Source organism: Apteryx mantelli, chromosome 17, assembly GCF_036417845.1.
Source record: "Apteryx mantelli isolate bAptMan1 chromosome 17, bAptMan1.hap1, whole genome shotgun sequence".
NCBI classification, from domain to species: Eukaryota; Metazoa; Chordata; class Aves; order Apterygiformes; family Apterygidae; genus Apteryx; species Apteryx mantelli.
This window is the reverse complement of record NC_089994.1, coordinates 12,555,193-12,582,369: the sequence shown is the minus strand read 5'-3', so window position 1 is coordinate 12,582,369 and position 27,177 is coordinate 12,555,193. Positions and strand designations below refer to the sequence as shown.

The 27,177-nt window shown below is 44.3% G+C and overlaps 1 protein-coding gene across 3 annotated transcripts in view; it reads left to right on the top strand.

Annotated features, from left to right (window-relative positions):
• ULK1 (unc-51 like autophagy activating kinase 1) overlaps nt 1-27,177 on the top strand; it is an 85,168-nt gene that overhangs the window by 26,298 nt on the left and 31,693 nt on the right. For all 3 annotated transcript variants that reach the window (XM_067307299.1, XM_067307300.1, XM_067307298.1), the window contains exons 8-12: nt 904-977; nt 3,814-3,915; nt 11,780-11,838; nt 15,845-15,927; nt 20,563-20,613. In XM_067307299.1, the coding sequence (XP_067163400.1) occupies nt 904-977; nt 3,814-3,915; nt 11,780-11,838; nt 15,845-15,927; nt 20,563-20,613 (369 nt within the window). The remainder of the gene's footprint in view (nt 1-903; nt 978-3,813; nt 3,916-11,779; nt 11,839-15,844; nt 15,928-20,562; nt 20,614-27,177) is intronic.

Genomic DNA, 27,177 nt, shown 5'->3' with positions numbered 1-27,177 from the left:
CTGTTCTTCAGCTTGTCATGCCCTGTGCCTGCTCCCTCCCGCTTCCCTAAGTAGTACGTGGTCCAGGAGAGAGTATAGGCAACCATACCAGTCTGTTAGTGACAGATGACAGTGTAAACAGCTGTGTCAAATAATCTCCTTGCCTGAAATATCAGGTAACCTTGAGAGAACCTCTAAGCATCATATGATCAGATGCTGAGTAACCTGCAGATATAATTCTTCTTGGTATTCATAGCCCCTGGCTTTTCTAGCTACCAGGTGAACTAACGGCTCAACTTTCTCTCTTCATATCAGAGTTATCATTATTGAAACTATGCTAAAGGAACAGAGCGAGACAGTTTTCAATCGGTCTGTTCCAGAAATGTGGGTGGTGGCAAGCAGTGGTTTCTGCTGGATGTCTGTTACTCTGCAGTCTTTTCAGTGGAGAGGAGCTTTCAGTTCCCCAAATCAAAAGTGGAGGTAGCAGCAGATTAGTGATGTGGAAGTCTTTGAGATTTGCTAATGCTTTGACATATATGTAGATCATGGGTTTTGCTTTAGCTAGTGTGAATTGACATACTCTCACTGAAGTCAAGAGATTGTAACCAATTTCTGTCAGCCAGCATTTTGGAATACAGGCAAATGGATGTAGAAAAAGTGACTGATCTCTAGAAATGGAGGGAATTTGCTCCTCTGAATACTTTTTGTAGCTTCATTTCCCTTTTTCTAATGTCTGTAGTGTGCATTAATAACTAACACAAGGATGTCACTGTTCAAGGATACAGTTATCAGAGTCCTGTGGAAAAGATGAAATACTTCACTTGCTGCAAGGATTCACAGGGAGTAGGGCAGTTTGCTGAGGAAGGTGCAAACCCTTTAGAACTGGTGCCTGATCCTGACCCACCTCTTTGTTTCTCTTTGTAGCTGACTTTGGGTTTGCTCGATACCTGCAGAATAACATGATGGCAGCAACATTGTGTGGTTCACCTATGTACATGGTAAGTGAGTTTTGCTTACGAGTCTTTCTGTATTGTTCTTGCTCCGCTCCTCCAGCAGCAAGGCCTTTTCTGACAGACATCAGGGTAGCTGCTCTTTTTTTCTCTTTTTTTTTCCCCCCTCCTTCTCTAAATTTCCTGCAAAAGTGGAATTTTGTTTACTTGTCAAAAACAGCTGTTACACTGGTTCATAAAATCCTAGCAGCCTGTAATGTCAGATGACAGGTGTCTGTGGTACTGTATTGTCATCTAACTTTCAGGTGAGCTGTTGATAAATAAAACCAAACAAGACAAGAGTATTGATCACTCTCTGTTCCCAACAACTGAATCTTCCAGAGAGAGGGCCAGGGCCTGTCCAGTGAAGGTGCTGGAAAGTGAAATCTAATGTTTCCTCTTTGCTGCAGGAAAAGCAGCAACAAAAGAGTGAAGGCCAGGATGATGTTTCACACATCGGTCTGTCTCTGAGGCATTGCTTCCTTGGAGAGGAGCCTCAGCCGCTGTGCTTCAGCAGGCCTTTTTGAGACAGTGGTTCCAAAAACCCCCTCTCACCTTGGGCCTTCCAGTCACTCTTGCCAAGCCCCGAGCATCAGCATCAAGATCCCTGTTTAGAAGCAGTTTTGTAAAGTTCCCAATCCTTTTTACTCTTTGGTCTCACAGAATCCATTTGGGCCTGTGGACCAGTTCAGGTGGAGATCCTGCCATTCTTGGAGTGTTTTTAAACTGGCAGCTAAATATGTTTTGCTGCACATGCAACTCTGTAAATGGAGCTCACCTGCTTCTGTTTGCAATTCACATTTTGTGCCTCCCCCCAAAATTCTTTCACCAAACCAGCTGCTTCAGGGATGATTTCTTTGCTTGTGAAATAGATGTGTTTAAAAAACAAAATGATCCCTGTCACCTCCTTTGTATCTTCTACCCTGAGACCAGGATGTGAGGTGATCTCGTTTGTGTTTATGGAAAGAGTCAATATCTCAGCATCACATCAGGACAGTAAAATTAAAAATGACAAAACCAGGCCAGAAATAAAAATGTCAAAACAAACTGTGTAATAGTTCCCAGGGATGTGGGTGTCTGAGCTCAAAGTAAAGAGTTGATGTGGATCAGTTTAAGTTGAAATTTTCAGAAATGCCCTGAGGAAAGCAAGCACCTGATTTTGAACATGGTTTAGTCCCCTTAAGTTTTGTTTGAACTCTTCAGACACAGAGTTAGGCTGGACTGTGCCGCACTGCACAGCGATAGTGTGTTTGATAGTCTGTTCCACCATACAAACTTGTGCAAAGCTGACTTCCTCTCTCTCTCTCTCTCTCTCTCTCTCTCTCTCTCTCTCTCTCTCTCTCTCTTTTTGAAACCTGATGTTTACTTGACTATACTATATGTGTAGATGATGTCACTTTTTTTTCCTCCTGGTGAGAGTTTCCTGAATTGTCTATTTTTAGTGATGCTTTTTCTTTTTGAGTCTCTTGTGAAAGTAAATCAAAACACCCAGCTCATTTTTGAAAGGGCTGGAGGGGAACTCTTGATGACTTTTTTTTTTTTAAGAGTTCTGGAGACTCCTTGTAAGCTTAGAAAGTTCCATGTTGTTCTCTGTTTATTGAAGGATTTGAGGGAAGATGGCAAGGGAGGGTTAAACTGGGATTTAAGGTTGGTGTTTGAAGTCTCTTTCTAATGCTATTGTGGATCTTGTGAGTTAGCCCTGGGAACATCTGCTAGCAATGCAGGCTCTTATATTGCTTGTCTCAGCTCATAGCCCATAGCTGTTCTTTTCATTTTCTTTTGTTAAAAAGAAAAGCATGTTACCAGCATGAGAATGAGCTTTGTGTCTGAACCATGATATGACCCATGTCCTGTGAGATGTGAAACCTCTGTGCACAGTTCATGTCCTGTTTTCCTTGGCTTTGTTCAGTGTCATGCCTGCTTCCCTTCGGGGCTGACCAAGCTCTGGTCCACAACTTGTTTGCTGCCATTTGTTTCCATTACATGTGGCCTTTCCTCCTGGCAGAGCTAGAAAGTTGATCCCATTCTGTGCTGGCAGCACTGAGGTGAAATCTGTTCTTTTAAGCGTATGGGATTAGCGAGCCTGTCAGTCTGTCTCTTCTCCTCCGCTGCCGTTCCTGGGGCACGTTGCCTTCTGGACCACGAGGAAGCAGTGCAAGTCTGCAGAGCCAGCTTCTGGAACGAGCCTGGGAGAGAGCAATTGAGGGCATGGTGTGAGGTTAGACACCAGCCTCTGAGACCCAGCAGGGCTCGAGCTGTCGGGAGTGAAACACAGATCTGCCTTTGAACCCCAACTATGTCATTGGCAGTGGGTTCTGGTGCATAGTTAATATCCTGCCATCTTGGGCTAAATGAAGAAGATGCTTGATGTGATGCTGCCTGAGACAGAGGCCGGAGCTTACCTGTGCAGCTTGAGCCTTTGTTCACCTTGTTGGTTTACCTATTACTTGCTTTGCTTTGGACGGTCCGTCTGTGCCATTACAATGAGACTTCTGGGTACAGCTAGATTCAGCAGAGAATGGCTGCCTGAGAAGGGAATGGACTGGGTTTGCCCACAGTAGGCAGAACAGTGCAGGTTTTGTGGGGATATGTTGTCATTTCGTTTGGGTTTTTCTGTCTGCCTGAACAAAAATCTCTGCTGCCCCATCTTAGATATGGAATGCCCCATGTCGAGGTAGTGTTACGGTCTTCCCAGGTGGGAGGAGATCTTCCCCAGTTATTGGGGAATCTGCCTCGGGGTTTTTTAAAGAATATTGGTGGTTTCTGGTTCTTTCTTGCAGCTGCCGAAAAAGGAAAAAAAAAAAAGTCTCTTTATAAAACAGATTTCTCTTCTCTCCCCAAAAAGGCACCAGAAGTCATCATGTCTCAGCACTATGATGCCAAAGCTGACCTCTGGAGTATAGGAACCATAATTTATCAGTGTCTGACAGGAAAGGCTCCTTTTCAGGTAAGTTGCTTAGATTTAATGTTTCTGGGTTTTTTTTCTCTCACTTTTTTTTTAAATCCACTTACTGTAAGGCTTCTGTCACTTATTATATTTAGCCCTGTAGACCCGTGGAGGTCTGGCTGTCCACCACACCGACAGTGTGGTGCTTTATATGTTGTAATTCTGGAAGTGTTACTGGAAGATGACACTTTTTCTCTAGGCTGTGTCTCCGTGAAATGTATCTTCTGGACGTAAGCCCTTAGCAAAGGTCATCCCTGCAGAAAATTATCTTGGATTAGTTAAAGCAGTGGTGTTTTCAGGCCAACACTTTAAAATTCATTTCTATTTACAGCTGTGCTCAGAATATAATTTACAATTATAATTCTGTTGGGTATGCAAGGACAATAAGGAAGACTGTAATTGCATGTTAATGTTACGGGTGATTTGGTGACAAGTGGTGTATTGCAGCTGAACTGGCTTTGTTTTTGAAGTAGTTAAATAGGGTCATATCAAAAGGATCTTATCTGTCAACTCATAGCAATCCCTTCCAGCCTTAAATGTTTATGGTCATCAAGTCCAAATCCCTCTGAATATAACACAATCCAGTTAAACTGCACCCTGTAATTCATGCTACAACTTCTGGCTGAGCTAGAGTATATCTTTGTGAAAGGCATTCTTTGATTTAAAATTTTTAAATGATGGAAAACTCACCACAGCCTTATGCAAGTTGTTTCAGGATTACTTCACGTATTTTTAATCTTATATGTAGCTGGAGTTAATCCAGACTTAGTGCATTTCTCTTTCCCAATCATTAGTGTGTCACAGAATACACTTCATACTACTACTTTCTTCCATGCTGACCATGGCTCTACTTCTCTTAATGAGATCTTCAGACTCTCCCTTGCAAGCAATATTTTGAAGTACTGTACTTGTCAATTTTTTCCTTGCTGGCTTACATCGTAGCAGAGAGATGCTTGGGTTGCTGATACTTTTTCACGTCTTTAATTGTGAGCTCTGTAGAGCTCATTTCTTTCTGGTCCATGGAATACAGAATAAGACCAAACCTCAAATTTGCATGCTGAGTTAGTGTCATCGGCACCAGCTTTTCAGCTTCTTACATCAGGTATACCAGATGGGTGAACTATGGCCTTTATTTACTTTTTTCCAAGTCTGACATCGCTTCACCCTAGCTAAAAAATGACAGTCAGTGGTGGGAGGAAAATTCTGTGCTCATGTAATAACCCAAGCTTTATGAACTGCAGGACTTTCTGACCTTTAGCTCAACAGCTCTTTAGGATTTCATAGGCATTCAAGGTCTCATGTGAAATTGCATAATCAGGAAAGATAAACTGAATTCTGAATCTGTTGCAGGAAAGAATGGGCAAATACGAAAGTAAACTAATGGCATGTTTTGGTTTTAGATCAGTGTTAAGTCTTTTCTCCTTCAGGATATTTTATTTCCCATTGCTGTAAGAATCTTCCATGCCCATGCTTTCTGATCTTTGCTTCCCCCACCCCCTGCTCTGTATTTAGAGCAAAACTTCGTTTCCGTGTGTGTGTGTATATTTATATATAAATAAACACCCCTACAAAGTACATGGAAACTCTTGAATGGCTCCCACTTACTGGTTGCATTCACTTGTCAGTCTTGATATCTTTGTTTAAGAGAGGAGAAATAACTGTTAAGATAAAAGAAAATAAATATTTGTGCATTAAGGAAAAAAATATGGGGGTAGAAAAAGCAAAGGCTGACCCTGCATGCATGGGAGAGTCTTGCACTGATTTGTTCTTCTAACTGAGCCTTTTGGTCTCTGAAGGCACCTTGATATCCTACTCATTGTAATCATTTAGGTATCACTGATGTGGTGACTTTATCACAGCTGTTTTGCACTTACAACCCTGGGGCATCTGATTTCTTTGAAAAGAAGTAGGTGGCTTTTATCACTGGTCAGTGAAGCATGTCACAGAAATGTTCTTCTGAGAATATTTGTTCTTATAGAGAGGATTTTTCACAGGAAATAAAATTAAATACTAGTCAGCATCATTCATCTCTCCAGCCAAGGTTTTGAGGGGGAAGGTGGTCAGAAAAATATCAGCTCTCTGTCTGCCTGTATGTGTGTCCTCAGGCTCACAGAGGTGAGAGCGAGCCTGTAATGCCTGTGTCCCTTTGGTTGAGTGAGGGCGATCTGCCCTTGCAGTGAGCAATAAAGGGACACTTTGGTCCCTGCCCAGCCGGTCCTGATCCTTGTTCTGTGCCTGCCTGCCTGGATACCTTTCTTTCACACGTACATCTGACATCTGTTGGGGGGGGGGTATTTGTTTTTCTATTTTAATTTTTCCCAGTGCCCTTTGCTCTTTTGGGGTTTGTATTTTGAAAGAAAATGCCCTATTTGTTAGTGCAGTAACAGCTGTGGATCTGTTTGATCAGGGAGACAGAAAAGCTCAACCCAGATGGCCCTCCATGTGCCATCTATTTGTTTTGACCATGTGTGTTACAAACTGCCTTCTCCCAGCTGCAAGTTTCAGGTGAATGAAGCCTGTCTAGGTCAGATGTTGGAAAGCTAGTTAAAAGTTAACCTGTTTTATTTCTTTAGCTAGATTGCATTGTAAGAATTTGCTGTGATGGCTGATGGTCTCCAAGCAGGCGAGAAGTCATTGCTTACGGGGCTTTTAAGAGGAGAGAGAGGTGGTGGACAGAGGTGATGGATCTGTGGTGAGAGGTGGTGGGGAGCCCGTGGAGGATAGGGATCACCACTTTTGGAATCGGCTAGTTATCTCCCCACCCACCTTGAGAGCAGTCCCAAGTGGTGCCACCAGCAGACCCAGTTGTACAGGGCAGCCGGGAACTGAATTTCTGACATTGACTTCTTCAGACTAAATCCCCACAATGCTGTCCCTCCCACACTTGCAAGGACATCACCTCTGCACTCTCTAACTGGAATCCCAGCAGAACCTGGAGCACAGCTTAAGACCTTCTGCTTTTAAGCTCTTAGCTGTTCACTGTGTGAACAGCTGGGCAACTTCACAGGAATGCAAACCCAAAGGACTTGAGTATTATCTGTAGCAAGGAGGAAGGAGCAGTCTAAAAATAGAATGGGCTTCAGGGGGCTGGGTTGGATGGAGAAAAGATCAAACATATGTGGAAGGGCCGAGACAGCTGTCAATCAAAAAAGTGCTTGTAAATCAAGGCAGAGATGTGTGTGTGTGAATATGATTTCTAGCTGTCTCGAAGTTAAAATTAACTGTAGCTGGGTCACCCAAGGCAACTTCCCAAAACTATTCCTGCCTCCTTGCGTGCAGACAAGAAGCTTCTGAGGCTATTGAATGTGGACGGTTGGTAGGATGGCTGGTAAAGCTGTCTTAAGGAGCTTTTTGTATTAAACATGCCCATAAACAAACAGTGAGACTGCCAGAAGGATGAGATTAGTAGGATTCAAAATCCCTATAAACAGATTTGCTGAGCACTATATTAATGTGGAATTGTTAGTGTGCCTTGCCTAGTAAGTGGCCCGCACTTGCAGCTCTTCATCACTGAGGACTTGAACTGTGCATTTTGTGGCCTTGCTGGCCGTTGTCAGAGAACACCTAGAGACTCTAGCAGTGATCTCTTGTGCTTAACTGAGCTGACAGAGTGGGACCCAATGCTCACCTTGAAGAGACGAAGTCTATGTAGGCAGGTGACAAACAAGCAAAACTAGAGGTGCAAATCTTTCTCTCCCCTCTGCCTACAAGGTCAAGAAATCTCCCCAAATCCAATTCAGTGCTTGTCAGATGATGTTTTAAGTATGACTAGAGTTAAATGAGCTCGGTCTTGGGAGGGGGTGGTTGTTTTTTTTCTTTGAAGTAGTAGCACCAGTGTTCCTGGTGGTTTCATTGTGACACCCCTTTAAAAATTGTGCAGCTCTTAGGTGAGGAGACGCACACACACGGCTTCTGTGTTCAAGCTGTATCTGGCAGTGGCACTGCCTCCATCCAGACATCAGATCCAGCCGGGGACTGTGAAAGCTGGTGGATCACCATTCTAGCCTTTGCCTGAATCTTCTCCTAGATGCTTTATGGACATACTGAGCTGTGTCCATGTAAGAGAGGCAGGGGAATGGCAAGAGAGGAAATGCATAAGTTTTGCTGCCTAGTCTGGCAGCTCTGAAAGAGTTAATCTGTGTGCCTGTGGTCTTATCCCAGCTAGCTGCTAGATGAAAAATTAATTTCCAAGCCTGGTGTACTGAGTCCACTTTATTTCCAACTTAATTCTGCCTCCACAAATACTAGGATTATGTGTCACTTACAACAACTGCTATGCTGTGAAATGGACCTTCAGGAAAACTAGGAAAGGGAGCTTTTTATACCCAGAATTTAAACTCCTGGTTTCTTTGTTAGGCAGGCTGCTTTTATGTTCCCGAAGCTGTTCCTCTGGAATGTCCTGTGTTAATGAGGACAAGTATTCCTTGCTGAGGCAAAAAAATTGTTGTCTCTTTGGTAGTTTGCTATGTCAAGATTAGACATAGTGGAGTGACTTGTTGCTGTAGTCACTTAGCCATTAGCTTTTGGCCTTGTGTTTGTGGGCCTGATCGTGCTCTTTTGGGAGTTGGGAGAAAACACCCGTGGACAACTAAAGCAGGATCTTTTATGATACTCCTGTATTAAGGATGCCCTGAGTGCTAGCCGCTTAGTTTCAGGAATCTTAAAAATTCATTTGCAAGACTGCACTGGGAGGAGGCATTTGCAGCAGGTTTTCAAGCTCTTCTCCAAAACCATGAAGCTAGAGATGTCATTACTTATTTCCTTTTTCTTTTTAGCGTATCTGAATCCACTCTCTGCACCCCAAATCAGCAAGAATGCTGAAGGAAGGACTTCAAATGAAAGAGCAGATGACATTATAGCTGCTATGAAATGTTGACTAGGCGATGCTGCCCACTGAGTGTGCGAAAGCCTGTGGTTCTCTTATGACTGAGCCCTGTGTTTAGGCATCCAGCTTTTTCCTGAGTGCAGCAAATCCAGCGCTGAGATGAAACACCCCCGTGCTTTAGGGGTGAAATTCACTTTCGGGCAGCCAGCACCCCATGGGATTTGGCAGGGTTATGCTGAATGCCTTTATTGGCTAAACATGTTTCCACTGCTGCTCAGGACAGAGTAACAGACTGGCAGGGTTGAATTTGTCCCATTGTCTTTATATATAGAAAGGATAACCAGAAAAAGACTTGGTTGCGCTAATGCAGCTGCTCCATAGTAACATGAGAGGAGGGGACAAGGGCATGAATTGGCCTGCTGGTGCTTCTCCTATTCTTGGGGAAAACTGAGCCATCCGTTTTGCATCCCTCTTTCTGACAGATGGGTGCTATCCTACAGGTAGCAGCCGTCTCTGTGTACCTTGAATGGTCCAGTTGTTAGGTGGCTCCAATGTGGGTTTCTTGTGTGTCTGCCTGAAAGGTAGATTTCAAATGAAGTCTTTAGCTCCAGGAGGTAGGAATTCAAATGGCATTTTTAACATCTCGTAAATATTTTTGCGTTTTCCATGATCCACAGAGAAATTTTGCCTGTTGAAGGAAGAGATGAGCAAAGTGACTGAAGGTACTAGTGGTTTATGAAACGGGTGCTAACAGCAGGAAAGCAACAGGCATGTCCAGGCAGTTACTGGGAGCCTGATGCTAGGAGCAGAATTGTGTGACTCAGTTGATGAGTAATGAAGTTATGTGAAGATGCAGTTGTTTTTACCAATTTAGTGGTGATACAAAGTTGCTGATGCTGGGCATCTGCTAAAATGACTCTATTCCCCAGCAGGCAGCCGGCTACATCAGAGACCTGAGCTCCAGAGTCCTGAACTGTGGGCTCTTGGGGGCAGCCCTAGTGAGAAAGCGTGGTCTGGGTGGGTAGAGACCTGATGCCACAGATGTGGTCCTTGTAGAACAAGTGGGAATTGTCCTGAGAAAGCAGAATGTGGAGAAACAGCACCCCCTTTTTCTGGCGGGGTGGGAAAGGGGTGGTAAAAAGCAGGGGGGGGAGACTTTATTGAGGATTTTGTTTCTATCCAAGCTAGTGCTTAGAAACCCTCTCTCTAATGAACTGGGCTTTGCATATGTGCTTCTTTTAATGTAGTCTGTCTTTCTTGTCAGGAAAATTTTTGACAAAACAGTGTTTGAAATAGATCAGAGGTTCATTGTGTTTCTGAAACAATCGAGTTGTTGCAAGAGGAAGTGAACAGAGAAAGCGGCCAAGGCTTGTGCATCTCTGATGTGAGCAAGCACTTCGCTTCCCTGCAGTGGAACTGTGTTCCTCCTTGTATGTGTGTCTTTCGGCTTAGTTTTCCATGATGCGGAGTGTTGTTGCCAAGCCATTTGGTGCAGTGTGGACACTTGCCTCATTAAAGTTTGCCACATATTAAGGATCTAATTACAGGGCAAGATCTGCGAGGGGAAAGGTATAAACTGGAGTTTTACTGAACTAAATTGGCAGTGATTGGAAATGCCATTGCACGGATTTACTTCTGCATAACAACGTGCTCTGTTGAACAGCAGTCGTTTAATGGTTTGTGAAGAACATAATATCTTTGCACCTCCTGTTTGGGTCCCTGCTGAGTCTGAACAGCAGAGGGTGGGTTATTGCGGAGAGGAAAACCAGATCTTTCGTTCTTCCTTCTGCTTGGAATCCAGTCACTCTGTGCCAGTGTCTGCATGTACGTAGTGATGCCCATCGTATGCTGTTGGTACAAATCGGTAGAAGAGCTTTGGTTGCTAGGCTATGCAAGAAGTGTTGTCCTGATCAATACTCACCAATCTGTTGATGTCAGCAGCTTTTGAGACTCTCCTTGTGGTTTTTCTTGGAGCTTTGTACTTGAGCCTTCACAGTTGTCCTTAACTTAATTTTTTGTCTTCAGCCAGAGGGAGTAGGTGATGTTGAAACAGCATCTTGTGTAACTGCTCTTTCAGCCCTGCTGTGGTGTTGGTATTGATGGCCATCTGCAGATTGGCTTGTTTGATTTGCCATTTTAAGCATCTTAATTGATCGTAAATGCTTCCAATTTAGAAATGGAAGTGGGTGGAAGGCTTGAGGTGTGTTTTCTCTCTCTCTCTCAGCCCTGAGCATTCAGGAGGAGCTGCCTGTTGCCTGCTCATTCATCCTTTCCTAAACACTGCTGCAGCAATAACGCACACAAATCTTTGATCTTCCCTCCTTGTTTGTATGCACCTTCATGTCTGTGGCACACCATCCAGCCCACTCTGCCCTTATTAAAGAGACTTTGCCTAAGCACAGAAGCTTGAGACAGTTGGGTTGGTTTAGTGGTCCTATATTATTCGGTGTATAAAATCAAAAGGAGAAGAGACATGAGACTTTTGTGTCTGTACTTGTACACTGGCGATTGTAAACCTCTTGTGCAGAAATAGAGGCTGTGGCTTGAGACCTTCTGGCTTCCTGGAATTAAGGTAGAAAAGTCTAATTGAGTTGCTGTTTCCCTGTGTTCCTGGTTTCTACACAGATTCATGCTCCCTGCCCCTTTTCTAAATACTGCAGCACTAATCCATGTTCTCAGCAGGAGCTGCCATTCATCATTTGGCAGTCCTCACGTCTTCAATTATTTGGCTTCCTGGGTGAGGCTATTAGGCCAGCTTAGACCTGAGCATCAGAACCTGCTGAAATGAAGCTCAGCTCTCGGAAGGGGAGAGCAAAATAGAATCAGGTCAGGGACAAAAAGGCGGAAGGCTGAAATACTGTATTCTCGCTCTGGTATAGCACTGGCTTTTCAATCTAAAGCAGGCTGCAGGTTCTCATTGTGCTGGTTCAGCAATTGCAAAGCTGCCTCTGTTCTTCAGAGTAACTGTGCAATGAAAATACTAATCCTCTCCCTTTATTGTAAACTGCTTCATACACTGGTTTTCTTTCTCCTCTATAGGCCAGCAGCCCGCAGGATCTTCGTCTCTTCTATGAGAAAAACAAGATGCTGATGCCGAAGTAAGTATTCTTCCAGTGTCACTGTTTGCACTTGCTTACACTGTGTTTACACCTGTCCCCTCATGCTCCTGGCTCGTTGCTCAGGGATATAACTGTAAAATATTTGTCCACCTGTCTTCCTCCATTCCTTATTCAGCAGTGATGTGGCCCAGAGCAAGCCAGACAGCAGCCAATTGCCAGAGTTGGTTCTTTCCCTTTCTTCAGATATTCCTTCCCTCCTATGCTGCAAAGACTCAGGGTTTATTTAGAAGCAGCCATTAGTGATTTCAAGAGCCAACTGATGGTCTGTTTCCAGGTATGGTTTTCCCTGAGGCTGGAAATGATTCTTAGGAAGAAAACATGGCAATTCTTGAATCATGCAAGCAGCCAAACTGCAGTCTCTCCTGTAACCTGCCATACCTGACTGGAGATTGCATTCCCGTTTTTCACATGTCAGGACAGCAACTGCTCATGTCCATCATAACTGACAGGAGAAAATACATAACCTCTATAAAAATGGACACTACTGCAGTTTCCAAGGGGCATACAGGGAAGGTATCTGCCCTCATCCTACAGGGGTATATGTTACCTAGCAAAGTAGCTAGCTGCCACTGAGTGCGGTGATTTGTCAGTATATTTTGGTTTTGTTGCTGTGGTCTGTTCTTTTGATCTCTGAGCTCTTAAGGCAGAACCTCAAGTCTGCTGTTAAAATCTCAACCTAGTGTGGAGACAGGACTGAAGTTACAAGTTACCTGCCCAAATGTTGAAAGGGGTTTTTAAACAATTTGCTTCCATTTGGCAGAGCTGTTAATGCAGCCACACGTGCAGGAAGTTCATTGAGTTGCTGTATATGCTTTTTCCTTATCAGTTTAGACAGCTCCGAGAGATAGTGGAAAGAGCTGTCAAGAAGCCAGAGCTCTTATTAATGACCTGTGCTGTGCATTTAATTTCCCTTTAAGTACTTCCTTTTTTGATTTGGGGAGGGGGGGGAACTTCCAATCAGGATTAAATATTGGGCATGTGCATACTTTTCTGGACTGAACCAAAGCATGTGATGGAGTAAAACACCCAAACAAGACAATTCAAAGCCAAACAACCACCATGTAGATGGAGCCAAGTAGTCTGTGTGGGAAGAAAGTAGAGCCCGTTTCCCATAAAGGGCCTAAAAAGAAATGGGTGCCCACCTTTGAGGTAGTTGCTCTTACTAGGAGAGAAATAAATCCCTGTGATTAAAAAGCTTCCTCCTGCTGGTATGACCGTGCTGCCCTGCTGCCACTTTGGCCTGTGGAGCATGTGGTAGGAGGCAGCCAAGAGGAGAAATGAAAACTCAGCAGTAAGAGGACAGCATGTCTGTTCTTGTAGGGATTAATCCTTTCTTTTTGTTCTGAACACTCTGTGTACACACTGTATTTACCGTTTTCACTCACCACCTCTGCTTTTTAACTACCATATTGCACCAAAATTTAGATCCAAGGCCGTTGTTTGTTTTACCCCAGAACTCGGATCCAAGGCTGCCTTTGTGTTAATGTTGACCCCCTGCTTTCCAAAGTTCGTTAGTCTCTTTAACGTGAGCTGCAATCTGTGCTATTTCCTGAGTAAACACGAATAAACTGCCTCCTCTAGCCTTGCCAACGCAGGATGAAACATGAAACCGCTCCAGAGACCTTGTTCTCAGACTGCAGCAGTGCCAGTGTTTGGTTTCATTCTCCTTGGGGCTAGGCAGGCTGGCACCCACCTCCCAGCATCCCCAGGGGAAGTGGTGTGCTCCAGCTTGGGAATGGGGTGGGGAGGAAGAGCTCGTGAAAGCCTCACCAGCAGCCTCCACCTCCCGAGCTGGTGCGATTGCTGGCTGGTGAAATGCCGTTCTGAGGTGGGGAGCTCCTGTCAGTAGGAGCGAGCCCAAAGGCCTCTCGATTTTAATAGTGCTGATCTAAGTAACTAACACTGATTGTACTCATTTGCATGGCAAAGTATATTCTGGATCATGGGAGGAAGGAGGCAGTTCTCTTACTCATGTTTAACAGGATGGCCTTGGAAAATAATGCTGTAGGGTAGCTAAGCTTGACATTTTAGAGGTGTGAGATAAGAGGAAGCAGACAGGCTGTTAACTTGCACTGTCTTCAGTCTGTTTTGTGATTTCCCAGGTCTACCACTTGACCTGCCTGTTTCTTGGCTTTAAATTCGTATAAAAGCTAAAGTCATTGCTGGGAAATGGACTCATCTTGGATGAGTGTTTTATGTGTCATGAATAAATAAATTATGACGATAGCACTCGAGGACTGCAGGTCTCCCGCGCTAATGTATTTTTCAGGAGAGTCTGCTAGCTGTGGTATATTGAGTTACTCTGTTATGCAGCGTGCTTCTGAGGCACGCCTTTTCTTGACAAAAGGTTATTATTATTTCTTTCTTGGCTCAGATTAAGTCTCAGTTTAACTGCATCCCTTCCAGAGTTCCTGGCCTCCTCCTTCGTCAGTCTGTGAAGACGTGTAACTCTCTTTGTGTCGGGGTGGAAAGGCAGCTATAGCTGTTTTTGTGTCAGGGTAGAAAAGCAGCTCCTCCAGGACAAACAGGGATGATGAATGCTTGCCATGACTCTCTATGTTCTAGGAATCACTGGGCTCGAGTTCCTGCACAAGCAAGGCCTAGGACTTCATAGAAAAATAACCGGATAATGCTCAAGCCTATAAATACACACCTCGTCCAGCATCTCTAGTTTCACTCCCCGCTGAACAAGATTCTATTAATGCTATCTAGCATGGTTTTTCCCTTCCTCTTGCCCCAGCTGTTTTTTACCCGGTCCACGGCAGGGGTGGAGGTGGTAGAGGAGGCGCAGGCGCAGTCGTGTCTCCCCGTGTGGGTCAGGCTCGGTCGCGGGCTGGGGAGTGATGTCAGCCCGGCGAGGTGGAGCCCTGCCCGAGCGAGCCACGTGCTGCTCTGCTGAGGAGGCTCGGGCTTCGCGCGGTTAAAATTGCTCTGCTGAGTGCACATGCCGTTACCTTAGCTGACCCTTGCGTGAGGGGAGGGAAAAGCCTGGCAGACTGTGGGGGCCCTGCTGGGCACAGCCATGATAAACAGTTAATACCGAAAGGAGCTGGAGCCACCTACGCTTAATTTGGAGAGCTCTGCTGTGGCTGCAGTCGGGGCCCCGCTGTTACAGCCCCTAACAGCGCTTCTAGTTACCGAGGAAAGTCAGCAGAGCTGAATCCACTTATGCAAGAGTCGAACTCTGCTTTCCCTTCCTTAATCCATTCATTTATTCCCTGCTTCGTGTGATATACCCAAGTTATGAAGAACTGCCGTGGCCTCTCCCTCTCCCCCATCTGCTTGTGGGGCGAGGGAGAGAGCAATGTTTTACTAGCTCCTCTGTGCTGTGATGGTCACTGAAGAGTGTATTTCCTTCTCTGCTCTACTGCAGAGTGGGGAAATAGCAGCACTAATTTTAGCTTGCTTGGGTGGCAGATGCTCTGATCTTAGTGGCCTTCGATTAATAAGCACTGTATAACAAGGGAGCAAATAGACAAAGGTCACTTGCTGGTCTAATATAAGCTGCATCTGAAAATAAATGCCTTAATAAAATGGTAGTAATTGGTGATAAACTTCACCACCAATGCCTTAATTGGAAGCTTCCCCTAAGTAACTGCTTCATTTTTAATGATCTCCTTATTCTCATTAGAATGAGTAGAACAGATTTTATCTTGTGCAACATATTTTACATTGAATGGACTTAGCTGAGTACTAGACAGATGACACTGGCACCACTATGGAAGGGAAGGATCTGCAGGTGCTCATGAGAGAGGCCCCTTAAAGCTAGATTAGCCATAGTTTTAATGATGACAATGGGAAGTGAAAGGCAAATAAAGATGCAAATAGAGGTGTTCCTGTTCAGCCTGTCTCCAGTGAGCACTTCTCCTGTTCCTACCCTAGCAGGCACAAAGCAAGTTTGCATTTGCAGTTTGCCCTCTTGAATATGTAGAAGCAGCTGAATTAGGCTGAGACTTTCTTATTGTGTTTTTGTTTTTAATCCTAGCATCCCCAGAGAGACATCAAGCCACCTAAGGCAGCTGCTGCTGGGCCTTTTGCAGCGCAATCATAAGGACCGCATGGACTTTGGTAAGAGACTCCCTTCTGGTTCTAGTTCTGCTGCCTGTCTTTGCCTTCCCCTTTTTGTGCCATTGCACTGCACAAATCTTCATAGTTGTGGCTGGTGCTGCTAAAGCATCCAGATTGGTGGCATGTGTGTTTCACCTGCCTGGAAGGTTGCATTATCTTGTGTTTTTATTATATGCTCGAAAGGTCAGTGCTGGTTCCAATAAAGTTTTGTAAGCCCAGAGATTTGGCATGCCTTTGGCAAATGCTTTTCTGCCTGCATTCCCTCTCCTGGCCTCTGATTTTGTAATCTCTCTCAACTTCTATTGCGTTAAGTGTGCTACCTGGTGAAATATGTAACTTTGCACCCCTGTTCTTACTCTGTCATAATATCTTCCCAAAGCTGCAAGCTGCATCCATTTAATAGATAGTTCAGTTGATATCCTCCCTCTCCTTGGGTCTGCAGTAATAATCCAAGCCAGGGCCTTGCGGCCCCTTCCCTCCTCCAGGTTCCTGTGGAAGGATGCCTTGGTGCTCATCAGGGCTCACAGCTGGCAGTCTCCTGGCTCTCCCTGCACTGACCTGGCTGGCATGGAGACTTCCTTCTTAAGGGCCCTCCCCCCCTTTTTTTTTTTATGACTAATTCCTTCTTGACTGAGAACAATCAATAGGAGCCAGGCAGTTCTGGTTTTGGTAGCCTCTTCCAGATGTGCTTAGCTAAGCCAAAAGGTCTGAAGAACTAGTGGAGCCATGTTTTAGGGGCAAGCAGGCAGAGTTGGAAATATTCTTAGAGTCTCTTAAAGGACCAGGTCATCTAAAGGCAACTCTGTCTTCCCCCTCCCTGGACAAGGATAGAGACTAGACTGTTCTTAGGTAAAAATCAGGATGTAAGTAGTGTCTCTCACCAAGGAGGTTGGTCCTGTTCATGTGTCAGCCACCAGGAGCAGAGGAAGAGAACAGCAGTGAACAGCTTTGCTTTCCCTTATTCAGCGCCAGTGGCAGAACAGCTAAGTTTGCTCCCCCAGCTTCTCAGTGCTTGAATAAGGTTTGGCACTGGGCAAGCCTGTTTAGGTGGTTTTCCTGAAACAAGGCTGCTGTGGCTGAAGCCTGCAGATCTGTGTTAAATATCAGCTGGGCAATATTGCAGCAAGTCATAGGATTTGCTACTTTTTGCCCAGGTGCATTTCCCTTCTTCTGAGAATAAGTCAGACTTGTGGTGTAAAAGGACTTGATACTTCTGTCTTTTGGAGGTGGGGGGAAGGTTGTTGCTTATCTGCTCAGGTAGATTGTTGTGGGTTGGACAACACCTGCTAGTTGAAGAGAAATTGTTTTGCAGCCTCTGTTTATTTTTTGGATTAGAGATATCAGGGAAGCCTTTCTGGGGAAACTATCATCTGGGTAAAACAAGTATGTGTATTAACTGAGACTGATCGTAATTATCCAACGCTGAATGTAAAGGACTAGCGTTTACTAGGATGCAGAAATGAGAAAAGCCTTTTCAAAAGGGAGTTGTTGAAGCTAACTGGCAGACTGACTGGAATACAAGTGCCCCTCACTATTTACTGCAATTCCTCTATCTGGGCTGTGGATCTCTGCATCTTCTATCACACTGCTCTACCTTACAAAAGAAATTGTATTTAAGGTTCCTGTTTCCCTGCTGTCAAAAATTGAGTCTAGTAAACCTTTTTGGCCCACTATAAGCTGTTTTTATGCTTCTTGGGAATTCACTTCATGAGTCAGTGTCTCTTAATACTTGGGAAGTTGAGATAATATGCTTTGATTTCACTGGGGACAACAGATACAGCACATCCTGCTGGACTGAGATTGTTGCCTGCCCTTAATCACACAAGGGATCTTTCTCTATCCAGTACAGATTGGTGCCTCCTTGTAAGATGTAGTTGTTTCTCAGAGAGAGTTCGCCTATATATTCTATATAGAAGCCTATATTTGAGATGTTCCTTGTGCCTTATAGAAGGCAGCCTCAGTCTGACATCCCATGTGATGTTAAAACACCTGTGAGTTGAGAGGCAAGCAAGCACCAGACCCACGACTGACTTAAACCAATATGCTTCCTCAGTGTCCAGTTGCATCCTTTTTCCTCATTGACTGCTCCCTCCTTTCCTCTGACTCTTCACTTCTCCTGAAGCATCCGAGCTTCCTCCCTGCTTGTGACACAACTACCCAACTGTTTTCCTTTCCCTGGTGTCTCCTGGTGCCAGGTCTTGAACTCCTCTGCGTTCCTGAGGGCTCAGAGACTCTGTTGTGCACATGCTGAATGGACTCGTCTTCCTTTCCCTAGACAGTGTCAGCTTGGGAGTCCTCTAGATTATGCCTCTTGCAAAAATAGTAGCAATACTTAAATGAGAGCGCTTCCCTGTGTCCAGCTATTGTCATATTTTCAGCTGCTGTCTCTGGCTGGTTATACCCAAAGTGTTAATGTAGAGCAGCAGCTCAGGGTCTAGCCCAAGGCAGATTTCCCTCTTCCCTTAGATGGCTCCCAGCAGACAGGTGCTTTGTCTCTCCACCAGGAAACTAACCATGGACTGCTCTATTCACCTCTGCTGTTTATGAAAGATCTACTTTTGCCTGATGGTCGGTGTCTTTAAGTGGTCCTTTACCTTTCCGTACCCTATGCAGTTAAGATTCTTGTATGCTTCTGGGTCAGGGATGATTACAGAGCAGCCTTCCTGGAGAAGCTAGGGGTGGTGGTCCTACCTGTTCCTGGAGGCCCTCTGTAGTCCCTCCGGAGATGGGCGCAGTGCCCTCCACAGAGCTCCCCCCAGGTTTTAGGGGATTCATGTGCCAGCATTGCACAAAGCTGAAACTTCATTTGCTTTTTGCTCATCTCAGCTGCTATTCTACTAAGAAGCAGAGGTCTTTGCAATTTCAAGATTATCTAGGGGACAGCCAGGAGGGTTTCGAGTGGCAAGTTTCCTGCTGATGTTTATAAGTAAGGTTGTTTAATTTTGCTTTGCAATAATAATAAGCAGTCTGGAGGAGGGAAGGAGAACAATGAAAGAAATGGTCATTTCCACCCACTCCGTGGCTGCTGTGTAACCAGATGAATCAGCTCAGCTGAGGGGATGATACCGTCTAGAGGAGTGGGCTGAAGGAGAAGTCGGAAACGCAGCAGTCGAGGAGCTCCCATCGGAGTAGGGATGTTCTCCATCCACAGCAGATCTAATCTGGGAGATTCCAGCTTCCCTGCCAGAGATTTCTATCATTTCTGTTGTGCTGAACACCAAACCAGTACTCTGTGAAGCCCTGCAAGGAGGAGTGGGGAAGAGAGGGCTTGTTTAAGTTTAAAAAAAAAAAAAAAAATCAGGAAAACTCATTGGCTAAAGAGGAGCTGTTTACTGAATGCTGAAGTTTGTAAACTTGGTGTTGCAACAGGAAATCTGTGCTGGGAAAACAAGTTGAACTGCCACTAACTAGCTAAATAATCAGTGTTGATCCATGATTAATGCTTCTGAAAGACTGAGTTGCTGGCCAAGATTGGAGAGGAGTCAGTGATGAACTGCGCTGGATCAAAGACAGAGGAGTGTTGAGCAGGAAGGCTACTGTGAGGGCATGAAAACCTGTAAAGGGTCTCAGGCAAGCCAGGACAGAAATTTTTCTCAATGTGGATCGGTAGAATACCCTCCCACGGTGATCGGAGAAATGGCTGTTGTGCCTAGTGTAAAAGAAAGGGAGTTCTGGGCTCGTAACTCCATGGTAGCCTGTTAGAAAATCCATTTCTGCCTTAAGTGCGATATGGGCTCAGCTATGTGTATGATGGAGACGTACTCAGTGGAAGTTCTTTTGCCCATCATGCCTCTTCTGTAGAATTAGTAGCAGTCTGGTGTGATTAAATATATAGCGCTCTTGGATCCCTGCAATTAAGGTGACTTGCCATCCTGATTAGCCAGGGATTTTGACTCCTTTTAGTGCTGCTTTGTTGTTTAGGATTCCCCTTTTGTTGATGAGAGCTTTCCATCTCTGCCTCTTGGCACAGCTGCACAGACATGCTAATGCCAGCTCTCAACATATTCCCAGTCATCTTTGGCCCTCAATAACCAATTCCCATTCCTGCAAGTGTAACGCAGCTGTTGGAAGACAGGGGAGCAGTCTTAATTAACTTAGCGTGTGCTCCCTGGCAGCCCAGGTTGGTAGCTTGCAGCAAAATCTTACTGAGGTCTTTAAGGCCCTGTGCGGAAGGAAAAGCCATTAGTACTGGTGGTAAGTCCCAAGGTTCAAACCTTCATGTCCTTTGGCCATGCTTTTGACAAAGGTTTTTTTCTCCCTTTCTTCATTTGTGTAACTGCCCCATCTGATCTACTGTCCCCTGCCCCCCCCCTCCAAGCTGATTTTGCAGAGATGGCTGGGAGCACAGGAGACGCTGTTCCTTCATACTTGCATAGCAGTTTGTTGTTCCAAATAATTTCCCTTCAGTTTTTCTTGAGCAGGTCCTGCATCTAGTCCCAAGGCTGTATTCTTAGACCAGTACTACATGCAATAGCAGTCAGTCACTTAGCCATGGAAGTTGACTAGATTGTATGGAAAAAATTTCCCTGTAAAAATACTGTAACCTGCTATGCTTTTTAAACTGCTTTGTAAACTTTTTATAGTCATTTCCTTTCACTGAGTCATTGTTCTTGATTTTTTTATTTTTTTTTCCAGATGAGTTTTTCCATCACCCATTCTTGGATGCAAGTGCCTCTATGAAAAAATGTAAGTGTTGCATTTTAATTACTATTCTTTCTGAACTGTGACATGTCTGTCTTTGCTTCTAGTTCAAAAAGAAATAGAGACCTCTCTGTTCTCTGGGTTATTTAAGCATGGATTGAGGTTTCATCAGTGTTGTGTCCAGGTTTTGCCAACAAATGTATTTAATTTTGCTGAATTATCTTCAAAGGGAGGATTTGGGGGCTATTTAGAAGCTTAAAGTTAGAAGTAAATCTAGCTTTGAAATATATTCAGCTGCTTTCTCTGAAGTGCTTGGCCAGTGGGGATGCTTGTAGGTAAACAGGATTATGCTGCATGATCTTGTCTTTCATCTACATCTGTAAGACAATTAATGGTAGTGAATAGTGTGCAGGAAAACTAATATTGTTGGTATGACTTTAGGCCAGGTGGTACCTTGGGTTGGCTGTGTGAAATGACAGGCTCCAGTTACCAAATCTTGTTTCAAGATTTACCTCCAAATTCTTGCTAAATCTGCTAAGTTTTGTTTTAGAGGGGTTTGTTTAGGGTGTTCTGTGAGAACTGGCTGAGACAAAGACATATTTCCGTTGAAAATCCTTCCTTTCCTCTTCTGAACCAAAATTTTTGAAATTTTCCTACTGCACATACTGTGATTCAGAGATTTGTTTTCAGTAGAAAACAATACAGAATTGCTGCCAATGTATGGGATAATATTCTTCTGGCCAAGAGACTTGGTCTAGTAGAATTGCATGTAGTCACCTCCTTCCTCCTAGAAGGATCCTTCTGGGCCTTTAATCTCCTGAATAAATGATAGAGCCAAGGTTTTCAGCAGTGGCTGATTTGGGGACCCCAACTTACAGGGGCTGGATGTTTCAGAGGAAGCATGCTCGATGCTTTCTGAACACGGAGCCTCTCTTGGATGCATGTTGTGGTGGATGCCCCCTTGTCTGACACCCTTGTTACACCTGACAACCTCTTGCCTACGCCTTGGTGGTCCCAGAGCAGGACTTCTCAGTTGTTCCTGATACAAACTTTTAACTGTGTATTTAGGTGACCATCCTGCAGGCAGGAAAAGACGCTTCTGGTTTAGGTGTGCTTGCAAGCCGGCCCAGCCCCTATCTCCAGCTGCACTAGCAAGATATGGGGCTAATCCTGTAAAACAGGGCTGCTCTGCAGGCAGGAAAGGATTCTGCCTGTGCAGGACTTCTCCTAAGCCAGCCCAGCTCTCAGCACCAGCTATGCCACTGCTGTGTGGTAAAAGCCCTTCAAAGCCTGATCACCCTGTGGGCAAGGAAGGACTGCCTCAGCCCTGTCTTGCCTGCCCACCAGCTCATCTCCTGCCTCCAGCTGCTCCATTGCTTCATTGGCCTGGGGAACAGAAAACCCCATGCAAGCAGGAAAGGATTCTCCTGACTTGGCCTCAGTTTCCAGTTTCTCCTGCACCTTCACTGTGTGGAAACCAGAGGCACCGTCATGATCAGAGGGTTGTTCTCCTAGCTCAGCCTTTGCCCCCAGCTGCACCAAAGTTAATAGCATGGGGTGAAGGCCCAATAAAGAGGGCACCTTTACGGGTAGGTAAGGACTCTCCTAACTCCAGACCTCTTTCCTGCCCTGTTGGTCCCCACCTCCAGGCTTGTGTCCACAACCTGGAGCCCTCTCCAGGCAGGAGACACCATTGCTGATCTCAAAAATGTGAGAGAAGTATCTCTTCATTGCTGGAGGTCTTCAAGCTGTTGTGCACTGGTAGAAGTTTGTTACTTGAGAAGATAGTAGTAGTCTGCTCTGGAGGTCTCTGCTGCTGTCAGATGGTAGTGATAGATGAAGGCCTCTGGGAAGTTGGGAAGTGCAGCGAAGACCCTCGATGAGAAAGGCTGAATGTGGAAATTATGGTCTTTTGATTCCTAAGTAGGTTAGAGAGGAGCCAGCGTGTCAGGAAACATCTGTGTTAGTGATCTCAATTAGAACTCGTCCGAGATGTACGGGACACTGCTTAACGTGGTAGCGTGCTTAATATTTACACAGTTTTAGATGAAGTAAATGACTTAACAAGGTTACAGTTGTTCAGGGGCTAGCTCCCTGGCTTTGCATGCAGAACTGAGACCAGTACGAAAGTTTATCGTGCTGCTTCATCTAAGTGTGTGGCTCTGCACTGTGAACGTGGGAAGGATTGAGGAGGAGGGGCAGGCATTTGCATCTGAATCATGCTCAGACTGGATTTGTTTGTCGGCATCCTCAGGCCTGTAATGGAGAGTTGGGGGGAGAAACGGTGTGCAGTTGTATTTTTGTTCTCCCAGGGACCTGATAATTGGACTACCCTGACTTCAGTGAAAGCAGGACTTAAGTCAGTAACATTTGGGTGTGCAAGTTTCTCTTAAGGAAGGTTGTTAGGTAATCCGTACCAGCTTCTGTGTTTCAGCATAGTAGCTGTTAAGTGACCAATGCACCAAGACCTCAGCTAAACTCGGGGACCACTGTGCAGCTTTTGCCTAGAGGAGCTTCCAGTTCAGATGTGCCTGCACTGCAGGTGCATTTAGGTCCTAAGCCAGTTTTAGTGAGCCACCCACCTCCTTTCCACATCAGGTTGCAGTCCAACCAGAGCGTGATGGCCTGTACCCCTGCAGGCAGATTCACCCTCGGATAGCAGAGGCAGAACAGGAGTTGCCACCGCTGTGCAGAGCTGAGAACACAACCTAGGCTTCTGAGCCCCATCAAGGCTGATCCAGATCTGGTCAAAACACAGGGATTAAAAATAAAGAGCCATAAACTGTTTATTCTGTTCTGATATATCTTGGTACACCATCTCGTGCAATTATGCAGGAAGTTTTTTTTTTAATATAACAAAATTTTGGAATTCAGGAGAATGATGTTTGAGAATTCCAAGATTTTAAGTGGATAATTTTGAAGCTGCCTGGAGGGTTTTAAACCCCAGTTTAAACAAACTGTCATGTTTTTCAAGACACTTAGCAAAATCGACGTTTTCGTCAATCTTCAAATGCAACACTTCTGGCAGGCACATCCTGTCCTCTGCAGTCTGGAGGGATGTTTGTTCTCCTGTCCTCCCTCCTCTCATCTCATTTCTTTAGTGATCAAGTACTTAAGTCTTCTGACATCCAGGGTGTACTGCAAAGCTGCCTGTTTGCCACAGGATTTAGCCTGAAGAGTGGTTCAAGGCCTTGAGTTTTGTTGACTAACTTCTGTTAACTTTATTAACTAAGACACTAAATTATGACTTTTTGTTTATTTATATTTTATATTGTGGGTTTTGTACCAGTGATTAAACATGTATTTTAGATATGTAAAAATATTAATAAAGTCTTTAAAATACACTGTCTAGTTGATGTCGTCTGTCTGTAGTGAGGTCTCTGATCAGCATGTGGCACAGGGTAGTGTTACAGCAGTAATGCATAAGAAGGCATAATTAGATGCTTGCGCAAGGCTTCCCTCGGTAAACACAATGTAATTTGGTACCCATGCAAAATATTCTGGAGATTTTTCTGCTTGTCTTTAATGAATGGTAGACTAGTATCTCCTTTACTCTGACTCAAGAGAATATATAGTGTGAACGCTTGTTGTTCATAAGCGTAATATATAATGCCAGTGAAATGGTTCAGTGTCTGGAACATCTGACTTTTATCATCTTTATAACCATATTGTGCATAAAATGCTCAGGTAAAAACTAGCAAAAAATGACCATAACTTTTGCATATAAAAGATTTTAATGGTGCAATTCTTTTACTCAAAGTGCAAGGAAGTTTGTTTTTTTCAAACCAGTGCCTTTCGTTTTTGCACTCAAACTATTGCCTTGTCAGACTTGTCAGATTGCAGTTAAGAGTGACTTTTGATGACTGGTTTTGATTGAATCCAGATAATCACAAAAGTGCATCCCTTCAGTGTTTGGGTTGGATTTGGATTCCAAACAAAGCCTTATATATATATATATATATATAAAGTTTGAGGCTCAGATATTTTTAAGATAACTTAGAGTTCCTTGTAGAAAGATTTGTCAGAAGTTCATTTTGCAGGAGTGTATGTGATAGAGTGCAACTGCTCTTGCATAGGATCCAGTCCTGTATCAGGATCTATGCAGCTGGGACACAGGCTTGTCTTTATGATTCTTAGCTCTCCCATTTTGAAACCAGTTGACATTGGTTATGCAACATACAGGATGACTGTTTTGTTGCTGGAACAAGTTGGGAGAGGGCAATTATGAGAACAGATTTATTTACATTACAATTGCAATCCAGCAATTTTTGGATTTGGGTGGGGGCCTACAATTCATCTTAACATTCCCTGCATTCAGACTTGAGCTGAAAACATGATGAGCCAAGTGTTTGCACCCTTTTTAATTTTAAACTGGGAGTGCCTGGGTGTGTGGAGAAGATGGAAGCAAGTGTCTTGCTTTCAAGCTGTCCTGTATGGCTGACACCACAAAAAATGCACCAACAGGCATATGGTGGTCAGAGATGGTTTGTCAGAGCCAAACCTCACTGTTCTACATGCATGGACTCAAACGCTTTGTTTCTAGTGATGGGATCTTTTGAATTGGACCTCCCCCTATTACAATGTTGATTTGGGGAGGTTACTGTTCTTTAATATGATTAAACAGATTGCATCTAAAGTTGTGCTTAATGCAGATATAATTTTGAGTTCCACTTCATAGTGGAAAAGTCTGCCTGCTTGTCTTTTTTTCTCCTCGATTAATGGAAAGTTGTCCAAAGCAAACAGACAGAAATGGAAGACTCAAATCTAGCCAGGTTTAAATCAATAATAAACAAAATCAAAAATAGGATGGAATGAACCTTGAGAGAGACCTGACATGACTGTAATGAAAATACTAATTCCAGGAAAAAAATAAACAGTGAAGCAAATATTGCAGCTGATACGTGACTACAGTTCAGAAATCACTTACCTCTTTTTAAAAAGTCCTTTGTGTAATAGGAAAGGCTGTCTATATAATGGAGTTGTTCTGTAGCCGTTCACAGGATAAAAATGGGGAGACTTTCCCATCAGACTTCTGGTTTTAAATATATAGGGAAGGTACTAGGTACTGCTCTGTAGACTCTGGGGGGGTATCTCTGTGATCAAATATAGGTAGATAAAGGCAGGACAGAGCTCTCCATTCTACAAGCAAGTTCTTGGATGCCTGGGTTTGTTCCCTGATTGTGGAAATTATGAACCAGCTGTGCTTGAAAAGCAACATCTGGCTGAGCCCTGGGCTGCTGGTGATGCAGCTTGCCAAGCCTCTGTCCTGCAGTGTTCCTATCTCCAGGTACCACAGCCCCTGTTCCTTTACCAGAGCCAAGGCAGTGTGTTTTAACAGCATGGTCCCATCGATGGCACAAAATCCAGCATAGGATAGATGTGAAGGGTAAAAGGCAGCCTCTTGCAAAGCTTTGGAAAGAAATCTGTGTGTGGACCTAGCTCGCAAAACTGCTGCGAGTGAACACTGTCAATGTGTTGTAACACAGCATGGGAAGGCATCCCTTACCTCTTCTCTGCTCGTTAGTGCTTTTGCCTCTTACCCTTCATCTGACCTGGCTTCTCGTGTTCCTCTGGGGCACCTCTATCTCAGTTTCTGCTCCCTTCACCTGCCTGACTTCCCTGGATGGGCTCAGCCTCTGATGAAACTCCTTATTGCTGGCCTAAGCTGAGAGGCAGATAGGCCAAGATGCGTGGCAGAGCAAGTAATGGGGTGGGCCTCTACCTAGAACTGTAATTTCTCCCCCATATATATCTTGAAGAGCCATTCCTGCCAGTCAGTATTTTTTTCCTCCCATTCTTGCTGTTATACATGTGTGTGTGCATGCGTATATGTCACTGTACATGGGTCACAAGCAGCAGTCGTGCTAGCACTTACTATCGCAGAAGCCCCAGGGCTCCACTGGATCATTTCCTATTTGCAGCAGAACTTGCTTGTTGAAAAAAGTATTCAGCTTTCTTTTTCAACATTGCAAAGGATGGAGGAGATCGCTGTGACCGTTGCTAAACTGTTCCAGTGGTTGATTACATATGTTAAAAACGCATGTTTTGTTTTAAGTCTACACTTTGGATTTGTTTTCCTGTTGTTGGATCTTGTTGTGTCTCTGTCAGACTGAGGAATTCAGTATCTAGCTGATTGCCCTGTTTGTGCCAGGAGACACTGATCTAGTCGTCATTTAGCCCTCTTTAGACTGAATGAAAAGATTCTGTAACACCTTTCATTAAAAGGCATATTTTCCTATTCTTTTATCACTAAAACACTTTCAACAGTTAACTGCAAAGAGATGTGCTTTTATTTTTCTAGCTGGTCAAGTAGAGTTGGTTCCTTTTGTAGTAGCTAATGTAATTAGTGACAGAGGTAGCTTTACTTCAAACAGAAGCATCCTTCTTTCTAGGTATTATTACCCCTCCTTGCATTAAGCATGGAGTCATTTAGAACAGATTCTGTAAAGTTAGAAATCTGGTACAAGTTTCTAATTTTCTGCCAGCGCAATGGAAGAGAAGCAAAGCAAAACATTCCTCTCCTCACTTAAGCATTGCCTTTGGTCTCTGTCTTATATTATTAAAATACTAAAATGGTGGGAGAGTATAATTTGACTTTGAGCTGCCTAG